Source organism: Platichthys flesus, chromosome 12 (assembly GCF_949316205.1).
Source record: "Platichthys flesus chromosome 12, fPlaFle2.1, whole genome shotgun sequence".
Lineage (NCBI taxonomy): Eukaryota > Metazoa > Chordata > Actinopteri > Pleuronectiformes > Pleuronectidae > Platichthys > Platichthys flesus.
Window position 1 is genome coordinate 7,004,648 of NC_084956.1, and position 10,561 is coordinate 7,015,208.

The 10,561-nt window shown below is 44.1% G+C and overlaps 1 protein-coding gene across 2 annotated transcripts in view; it reads left to right on the top strand.

Moving 5' to 3' along the window:
* Positions 1-10,185, top strand: part of LOC133966144 (protein bicaudal C homolog 1-like) — a 58,019-nt gene extending 47,834 nt beyond the window's left edge. The window contains exons 13-21 of one of the 2 annotated variants that reach the window (XM_062400915.1): positions 9-150; positions 2,234-2,387; positions 3,196-3,355; positions 3,480-3,519; positions 3,837-3,991; positions 4,113-4,269; positions 4,640-4,803; positions 5,446-5,545; positions 6,846-10,185. In XM_062400915.1, coding sequence (XP_062256899.1) covers positions 9-150; positions 2,234-2,387; positions 3,196-3,355; positions 3,480-3,519; positions 3,837-3,991; positions 4,113-4,269; positions 4,640-4,803; positions 5,446-5,545; positions 6,846-6,973 — 1,200 coding nt within the window. In that variant the 3' untranslated portion in view covers positions 6,974-10,185. Of the gene's footprint in view, positions 1-8; positions 151-2,233; positions 2,388-3,195; positions 3,356-3,479; positions 3,520-3,836; positions 3,992-4,112; positions 4,270-4,639; positions 4,804-5,445; positions 5,546-6,828 lie in introns of both variants that reach the window. The other variant, XM_062400916.1, reaches the window with a different exon arrangement.
* Positions 10,186-10,561: the final 376 nt, after the last annotated feature.

Here is a 10,561-nt window from a genome sequence, read left to right on the forward strand (position 1 = left end):
TTGTTTAGCATCCTGGCTCAGTCTATGGGAGGATGGCGTCTGCGTCACTTGCAGAAACGGTTTTGAATCCAGCTCCATGTGATTCGGTCCAAGAGGCCGGCGGACACAACCCGTCAGAGCCGCTGTCGAGCAAGTCGAGCCCGGATGAAGGTATCCCTCTAGAGTAATCTCTGCCAGCCCGGCCTGCACACTGTGAAATCTCTCCTTGTGACCACTGGATGCGGTTTTTCGCATTGAATTTCCAGAGGCCGGATATAGCTGCAAAAAATCTTGCATCATGCTATGAAAGTAAAAAAAAAAGTATGAGGGCATTTCAGAAAATAAAAAAAGGTTCTGTTATTGTCTCTTCACAAAGATGCAGTTTCTGGCTTTGTGCATGATCCATCTGCTCATGTTGCAAGGGCTTCGAATTCAGATTTATGTCTGTGCCGGCTGCACACGCTGAAGAACATGTGTAGAATATGTCAGTCTACACAGCCATTCGATGTCGTCTGGATAAAATCATGTCCGCATCTGTTTTGAATATATTCATACAGTATATTCAGCTCTACAGAACATAAAGGTTAGTGAAAACACCTGTACTCCCGAGCTCATGTGCTAATCAGCTTCAATCCAAAAAACAGGAGCCTGTCCTGTGAAACGTTGTAAGTTATGAGGTGAGCAGAGCCCCCACAGGCCCGTCACCTGTACTGTCCTGACTTAACCAGTGTGTATATATATATTATTTATTGTTTTAAGTACACATCACAAATACAATTCCCTGAAATAATAAACAATTTAATAAAGAAATACAAAATTGAAGATATTTAATAAATATATCATAAGATACAACTTATTCCACAAGAGTGGAGACTTGTAGTAATAGATTGGACAAATCCACAGGTGTAATATTTTCTCTAGAATTTCCTCAAATATTTTATTTTTTTATCTAACTGTTGTAAGGAAGGTGCTCGTAACATTTAGAATGTGGGACACAGCCAATGCATTAAAATATTTGTTGTAACTGCAGTTGAATCTTTATTTTAAGAAACTTTCTTTGGGGATTAAATATTAAGGAATCCATCGTGAACCATAATTTCTACAAGGCTAAAGAAGTCAATTGTTTGAGTCTACTTAAAGCAGGAATCTCTCCCTCTTGTGAGTCACCAGAGATCTTTCAGATTTATGTGTTATTCTAACACTGGAGACACAATTTTCGAGGCTGTTAACATTTTTGACTCCGCTTCACCTTGGCCTTTGCCGACTTAACATAAATGTACAATTTAAACTTTTCCACTCGAGATTTATGCAACCCCTTAAACCCACTTGGAGGAAAACGCCTCGAATGAACTTATTTCTATTTGTCTGCACTGTCCTCTTAACCTCACACTGCCTCCGACTACTTTTACTGTATTGGAACGGAGACAGATTAACTGCTGGTCTCCTAGTGGTTCAGAAAGGCCCTCATTTCCTCTGTGTCTCACACTCGCGGTTTTCCCCTCAAACCTTCACTCTCACGCGTCTCGTTTTTCCCCACTGTTTTCTGAGCCGGTCCTCCCCCGACGGCAGCGGGTCCTGGTGAGGTTTCCTCTCCTTGCCTCCTTCTGTGTCCCCGGAATTTGTTTGGACTGGCTCGCCCGGTCTCGAGCCGACTCTGCGCCGCGGAACGAGGGAACGCTGTGGAATAGTTCAAACATTAAACCCCAGGGAGCTTCATTAGATTGACTGACATCATATTATTTTATGTGATACGGGCCACCATGCACATTCCGGCTTTCTTGATTTTACAAATGCATGCACACACACACACACACACACACACACACACACAGACGCACACACACACATGGCACGTCCTGTTACACAAAGCAGGTTCCTGTCAGGCTGAAAGTAGAGAAGCAGATGAAAACCACTGTAAGTACAGTGCTGCTGTGCTTTTAATTAATCCAGGATCAAGCTGAGACTTGTCTCACTTTAATGCATGCACACATAGTGGACTGATGCCCACCAGGACACACACACTTTACTTTACGCTCAGTGACCCAGCTGAGAACACACTGGCACAAATTGGAATTTAGATAAAGCAATAAGCATTTCAGATATGCATTTAGTGTATTTTCTGAGGACAGGAGCCAGCTGTAAAGTCTGTTTTCTGTTTTCACTTGGTTGAAATGTAGATGTCGAATTTAACTGGAAAGAAATTTTAAAGAAGGGATAATCCAAATGTGCTTGTCTTTTCTTTTTTTTGCTTCAGGCTCTGACACCTTCGTGGAGGTGGGCATGCCCCGGAGCCCCTCGCACTCAGCCAATGGGAACGAGCTGAAACAGATGCTGGCTTCGTGCAAGACGTCATCAGGGAAGCGGCAGGCGCTGGAGCTGCTGCAGGGCACCAAGAACTCCCATCTACAGTACGTTTGAATGGAGAGATCGTTTACAGCTCGTGACTGTTTATCATCCCCTCTGGGAATAGAATGAATCCCTTTAGACATGGATGTAGTGAGGATAACCACAGAAACACAGGGATGGAAATACATCCTGTACAGTCAGAGTGCACACTTTGTTTCTTTGTGCGTGTAAATTGTACATTGAATAATGAATCAATTAGATCAAACTGGAAAGGTATCCAAATGGACATTTTGTCCCACGTGGACTTTAGGGGTTTATTGGCTGCTGCGTGTGCTGAACGATTTTCAACCCGACTCACTTGCCAACAAATGGTGGAACATAAGTCTCCGATCGGAGCCAAGTCGGCGTCTGATCATCAGTTACTAATCGCTGCAGTGTGAACGCTCGCTGACACCTCGTCTCCTCAGTCCAAGTTTCTAACTAAGTATCGAGACAGATCTGCGACAGCAATGTGCGTAGTTTGGAGAGCTGACATACTGGTGGGCGGTTTCTCCTGGTGGAACATGGTGACGTGTGCGACCCGTTCAGTCGTGTAGTATGACCCACGACCGCAATGCTTCCAATCCCAAGACAGCAAGTCATGAAGTGTGACCTGCACAGCCGTCTGACGACTTTGAAAGTCTTGTGGAACTGAATTAGGCTTTAGAGTCACCAGCTGTAGCTTGTGTGCAGTGGAACCCAGTGAGCTGGAAACATTAAGAGCCTCGGAGATGATGTGAGGAGAAGATGAGTTCGGAGGAAAACAACATCTGGAGGCTCTGTGCTTTTCCTGCGCTCACACGATACCGTTGTTTTCGTCTATTCCGGCAGTTCGGACTGTCTCCTGTCGGACGCCGAGTCCAGCTCGTCAGACAGTCCCGTAGCGGACAAGAGGGCGCCGGGCAGCGAGCGGGCGGCCGAGAGAGCGGCGCAGCTGAACGAGAGGGAGAGACACCGGCTGTCACCGCAGGCGGCCTTCGCCAACATGCAGGTACACGTGCACTAATGCATCCAACACACACACACACACACACACACAGACACACACAGACACACACATCATCATTCTGTTTTTGAGGAATAAAGGAATAAAACACTGTTTGCTGACTTTTCAGGCCTTTGACTATGAACAGAAGAAACTGTTGGCAACCAAAGGTGAGTATCTGTCATTAGACCATAACTTCACTGCATAATGCTAAACTGCCAGTGAATTCATCAGCTTGAAAAAATATCTCTACATTGTTCAAATAAATAAAGTGTCTGAAATTGTAGTAATGTTTTCCTAAAATACTAACTTAGTGAATTATTCCTAAATGTGCATAAATTACCACAAAATGAATTTCACTCAAGAACATTCAGCTAATTAAAAACCAAATCTTTTTCATTTGGGGTTGATTTATAATGTTTACTTGAAGTATTATCATCTCTCTGTTGGTGTATGTGTCCATCACTTTATGTCTGTATCCATGCAGCCATGTTAAAGAAGCCTGTGGTGACTGAGGTGCGGACCCCGACTAACACCTGGAGCGGTCTGGGCTTCTCTAAGTCGATGCCAGCTGAGACCATCAAGGAGCTGCGGAGAGCCAATCACGTGCCCTACAAGCCCAGCATGAGCACCACATTCGAGGTCAGACTTCGAGCCCCTCTGTGTTTATCACACTCAAGTTTATTTATTGTCATTGTGTGCATGTTTGTGAAAGATAACATCGATGCAATGTACATATTAATGTTTGCGATGCCTTGCTCAGGGGTCCCCGCTGTCCTTGTCGCGATCCGGCAGCCGGGAGCTTGTGGGGAACGGCAGCGAGTCGGAAAACTGGCGAGACAGAAACGGTAACGGGCTGCCGGGTCACCCAGAGTTCCCCACCGCCATCGGCAGCCCCAAGAGGAAGCAGAACAAATCTGGTCAGTGGAGCAAATGTTTGTACAGCATCTTTGTTACAAGGACAAAAAGCTCTGATCACTCCACAGCACTGCAACTTTTTAACAAGAGGTTATTACATTTATGGTTCAGGAGGTAGAGCAGGTCGTCCACTGAGTCTGTGGTTCGATCCCGGACTCCTCCACTCGGCACGTCCTCAGATTGTCACTGATGTAGCAGCACGTTAAATGTTGGCATCTCACTTTATCAGTGTCATTTGTTTACTGATTCAACAGTCACTTTGCACTAAATACTCTACATCCTTGGTATCTGACAAATGTGTAATCATCTTTGCTTCCTTCAACCTTGTTTTTGTTTTTCCTTCCATTTTGGTCTTAATCCTGGTGTGGACAGCTGCGGAGCATTTCCTCAGCAGCAGCAGCTACATGGACTGCATCCCCTCGGTCCCTGGCAGCAACGGCTGCAGCCTGAGCTCATCTCTCAAAGGCTCCGACCTGCCCGAGCTGTTCAGCAAGCTCGGCCTGGGGAAGTACACGGACGTCTTCCAGCAGCAAGAGGTAGCGTAGAGTGTGAACCATCTTTTTCTGGTGTTACATTTTTATTTAAAAAATGGGCACAAGCCTTTTTTCAAAATTGTTTTGAATTTCTTTTTTTTCCATGCTAGTTATGTAGATAGATAGATGGATACTTTATTAAACCCGAGGGAAATTCAGATCATCCAGTAGCTTGTACACTTAACACATCACTGACATATATACATAACATGTGGCTCAATGGATAGTACTGCTGGTCAGTTGGTCCACCACCAAACAAGAATGATACTCAACAGTTCCCTTAAATTCAGTCAATTCAGAATTCACATAAAAATCTGCCAGATCTGGAGTCTTATTCAGATCTGCACTAAATTTTCAGAAACTCATAAAATCTGAAGGTTGTTTTTTCTGCTTCTTTCTTGGCCCATGTTTCGTCCCTCCTCAAATTTTCAAATTACTTTTTGTGTAATCCTGCTGACAAACACAAAATCGGACCGGGGTGAAACCTCGTTGATGGGGCCAAATATCCCAATAACCATTGAATCAGTCAACTTGACATTTTGTACAAACATTTCCGGTCCCCAGAGGATGAATCGTACAGAGTTTGATTGGAATGTGTATTATTGTGGCAGAAGTGCTATTAAATGGACTTTCTGCTGCCTCCAGATTGACCTTCAGACATTCCTGACTCTGACGGACCAGGACCTGAAGGAACTCGGCATCACCACCTTCGGCGCCCGCAGGAAAATGCTGCTCGCCATCTCGGGTATAAAAGAAGAAGAGCATGAGTTCATCACACTTCATTTTTCATGTCCTCTGTCTCTCTCTGCTGTCGTCTGCCCAGCGAAGCTGCAACTGAACCAAAGAAACATTAGCATGAGGATGGACGATGGTGCAGAGATGCCTTCACACAACCACATTAGTCATTTTCTGTGCCTGTTATCGCCGATGCCAACTGGGAGCTGTGTGCTGCCAGCTCACTTCTGCTGAAGGCAGTTCACACAAATTGGTTTTTGTGTTTCATTAGTCCTTTCCTATTTTGTCGCTGCTTTGTGAGTAGAGCCCGGCTGCACGTCCACAAGACAAAAATGTGTTCATCTCCTCCGCCGACCTCTGGATGTGAGAGTTATAGTATGTGTCCCTGATTAGTGTCGGAAGTTCAAAAGACTGCTGCTCCAACTAATTCATCACGTAAACACATGAGGAAACATGGTGCAGTAATTTTCACCAGCAGGAACAAATGGCATGAAGGCACATTCCTCTCACATGAGTGTATTGGTGTTTGTCCAGTGGCTCCAGCTGTCTCCCGAATGCTGATGTGTCCTGCTGCTGCACCGGGTCTCAGTTCACTCTTGTGGGTGTCTCACTTCATTACTGATGTCATATGCTGGACGTGGTAATTGCCGTAGTTGTTAGCCTTCGAAGTCAATCATGCCCGTGTTGGGATCAATGGTTCAGACCTGAGCCAGGCTGGACTGAGCGAGCAACAAGGGGAAACTGTAGAGGCCAGTGCTCTGATTGTTAAGGAAGCAGAGGGATCCAAGGCTGAAATTGTTTGGCCGCCGGACGCCTCGGCAGAGTGCAGGTCAGCTTTCATCTCTGCTGACACAACTCAGCGGCTCCAGAAGAGGAGCATACTCGTCTCTTGTTTTTCTACCTCTTTATAAAGAGATCGAGAGCCAGGCGAGGCAATCCAGGTTTCAACTTCCTGCCGGTTTGCCAGTAAAAAGAGCTGCAGGAGTGAGCCGCCTGTCTCCAGAAATCTATCTGGAGGTTTGTACTGGCAGCCGCAGGACGTGGCTATCGTATGAAAAGCCCCGAGATGCCATGGTGCGCCCCTGACATTTTTATGAAGGCAAATTTGTAAGACCAGATGGACACAAAGAGCTTTTTGTTGTTCTGTGCAAACCTGTAATGATTTAAATCCCAGTTTTGTGTCACAGACCATCAAAGGAGACGAAAAAGAAACGTGTACATTATTTTTTTTCTTTTCTTTACTTTGATTTACAATGGCTGCGCAAGTGACGTCATTCTCATTAAAAAAAACAGTGTTTTTCTTTCCACAGAACTAAACAAGAACCGGAGGAAGTTATTTGAGCCGCCCATCAGGTCCTCTTTCCTGGAGGGGGGAGCGAGCGGCCGCCTCTCGCGCCAGTTCCACGCAGACATGGCCAGCGTCAGTGGGCGGTGGTAGTCGCCTGCGGACGTCCAGCCCGTCTCTGCACCGTCCACGATGGAGATCAGCCTCCAGCCTCAGCAGCCCAGGGTTCAGCGGCTGTGTCCCTTCTTTCAGCTGAAGTAAGACTGTTACCATATAGTATAAATAAATACATTTGTGTGTGTGTGTGTGTATATACATGCATACATATATGTGTATATTAAAAAAGCCATAGTTTTACCTGAAGTGCCAACCAGAAAAAAAGGGATTTCTCAGACACCTTGCGGTTCAGTGTTTACTCCTGATGGAGGCATTCAGTCTATTTGGAGCATTTATATATGAAGCTTGTTCTGATTCTGAAGGAAAGGTACTGTCCAGTATTTCTGTCCACTTTGTTGTTCAAGGGAACAGGCGGAATGATTAGTACAATCATTTTACACATTGATACTACCTGCATTTGTATTATGCTGTCGTATCAGTGACATGCACTTTAACAATACTAGACTTTTGCCTGTGAGAGCCTTAATTCCTTAGACTGAAGCAATGAAAACTATGCATTTTTTTTTTTTTTTATTATTATTGACTAAAAAGCACAGATGCATTTTGTACCAAACGAAATGTAAGCACTTAGCCAAAGAGATTAGGGCGCCACCAAATGAAGTGCAGAGTCGCCGACGTGGCGACTTCATCAACACATCTACCAAAGAAGAGTATCATTGTGGCCTTTGACCTTTGGCTGCCTTAAGTGTTTTAATTGGTGGACATCCCTCCAAGGTCAGTGTTCATGTCCAACCACAGTCTGTTTGTCTGTCTTTGTATTTCTAGACAAAACTAAAAAAAAAAGAAAAAACATATTTTGTACTCACTATACATTATGATTTTAGTTTTAGTTTTTATTACTATTTTAGGGGAATGGGTGGGATGTTTAACGGTAATCAGTTTACATATGTATTTTTTTATACGTTCATGATTGAGTTTCTATGATTTGTTTTTTCTTGTGATTAGATTATTAGGATCTTTTACTTCCTTTTCGTTCCTGCCCCTTTCAATCCGTGGCGCCGTGGCGTGGCTGTGCCATCCGACAGCAGCAGAGGCGTGAGGCAGTTTGGCCTGAGCTCTGTAGGCCTCGCTCTGATTCTGTCTACAGGCATCTCTCTGTGGTTCGCCCTCTGTTTGTTTATAGTGCACGGCCTTTTGTCTGATGTGTTATTTGTCAGCGTCGGTCGGCCTCCTTTGTGTGACTAAAATCTCAACGCGCTCCTCCATATATGCGGAAGAGCAGTCGCCTCGCTAGAACCGTCTTTTTTGTCTTTCTGTTCACTGGCTGTCCTTTTCCAGAGCGAGGCGCGACCTCATCGCCGAGCAAGGTGGGAGGTGCCAGAAAAAGTGCCAATGTACATAACTAGTTCTTCAGCAGGGAGATATTTCGTTGAGAAACACTAATATTGTGGGTCTGACCTTGCTCTCCGGATAGGAGGTGCATCACACAAAGAGCCAGTATGTTCACAGCTGAGTCTGTTGCGAGCGCTACGGCGAGACACGAGTGAAGAAGAAGAACCGAGTCGTGGAAAGGGCCGTGAGATTTAAGATGAAAACAAATAGGAGTCTTGGAATGTTTCTGGTATCGGCCTCGCAATCAAATATCCAGAGAGACCAGGTTAAGCGTCGTTTAATGAAGTCGCAGGATTATGCATGCAGCAGCATTTATCATTAAAGCTTGTGTTTGTTCTACGATCCTATATTTTGTTTTGAAAAGGGAAACATCCTTTTTTTGAACAGTTCATTAACTTGGGATCACTCCAGAGTGGGTTTTTCTTTTCTTGCGTGTGTGATGCTCTTCAGATTTGTCTGAGGATTTGGCCTAAAAGCCGAATCGTCTTCCAAGGTCCGGAGCATTTCGTATCAAGTGCAATTAAGTCTCTTTTGTAGCTTGTTTTTCTTTTTTGTTTCTGGAAAAGATTTTTATTTGTAGTGGATTAAATATAAAAAGCTCAGACTGAAGAATTTCTTATCTTGGTTTAAAAGAGAATACAGTGTTTGGAATCTATTGAGTATGTAGAGGACACTTCTGAGAATTCCAACATTGACGTAGACAAATCTGACGCAACGTTCCTCATATCATCCCGGAGATAAGCCAGTCGCCTCTTTTAATTCGCCGCTATTCCTTTAATTTGTTGTTTATCATGTTTATCACTTTAAACCACTTTCCATCCTCCCTCCCATCTGATAAGAGCCGTTCTCAGTGGATGTCACGATAATAACACTGCTCTGAATAACACTCTGACACGGTTGCTGATGCCAACCAGATCATTGTCTTGTTTTTCCCTTTTGTTACATGTCCCCCCCCCCCCCCCCCCACACACACACACCATACACACACCACCACCCCCACCCTCTCTCTCACCCTGTGTCTCACGTCCTGTCCGCCTCTTTGCTGTTGACTGCCCTACAGAGGCAAAAAGAAAAAGCCAAAATATAAGTTTGAGGATTAAATAATATTGGGGGGCGGGGGGTCTTTATCCTGAGAGGAAAACCTGGGGCTGGTTCGCCCCCCACCCCCCATCATGGTACTAGATTTAAATTGTTGAGCACTGGTTCTCCCGGTGCTGTGACTCGTGTTCCTGCCTAGCAGACATTTGTTTTCATCCTTCGCCTTGTTCTGAAGCGTTTGTTTGGGGGGGGGCAGTGGAGGTTCTTGTCTTATCATGTGAATGTTGTTTCAAAATAAAACAAATATCGACGCATGTTATTGCAGAATTATCACGGATCAGTGAAGGGACTCATTAGGTAAAAAAAAGTTTACTGCCAAGCTTGTCAGTTCTTTGCCCTCGATAGGATAGTTTCACAATTATGTCTTTTTGATTTGTTGTGTTTAGTCACAGTGTTGTTCCCAAAGGCATTTATTCGAAGGAGTCTTCTGAACTGCAATCAAATGGTACATTTATAATAAATGTAAACCACTAGAGGAAACGATGTATCGCATAACGTTTGTACAACTTTTTTCATCTTGTACAACCTTTTTGTTTTTGTGTGTGAGAAAAAGGTACAATTCTGCACGAAGGTTCCAGAGGAGAAGAATTTGTGTGTAAACATTGCCATGTGGCCAAAGCTCTGTTCACTGTTGTTGTTATTCTGACTGTGTTGTAGTGCAGACATAAACAGGAGAAACTGTCAAGCAGGCAAAAAGGAGATGTTTGTTCAAACATTCAAATGATAATAAGGTAATAAATGTATGCAAACAAAAAGTCTGTTTGGCTCTTATTATTCAATTTGTTTTATAAATATGTTTTCTGCATCTCACAGAATATAAAGACATCAGGGTCAATCCTCCTTGTTTCCTTCTCCGCAGTCTGGAAGGAGGATGATATCTGTCAGCTCTCAGGAATCCTGGATTTCTCTGCACCATCTTTTCCATCTCCAGAATATTCTGCAAGTGGCTAAAAATAGTAAAAACCAAAGCACAGAACACAGATTCCTCTGCAGCCGCCAGCAATTTTAATGAGGTGTTATAAAATCCAAATATTTTCAATATTAATGCCAAAAAATACCGCTGACAAAGTTGTATCTTATACAACTAAACAGCACGAATTGTAAAACATGAAAAGATTAGTCCACCTTGTTGTG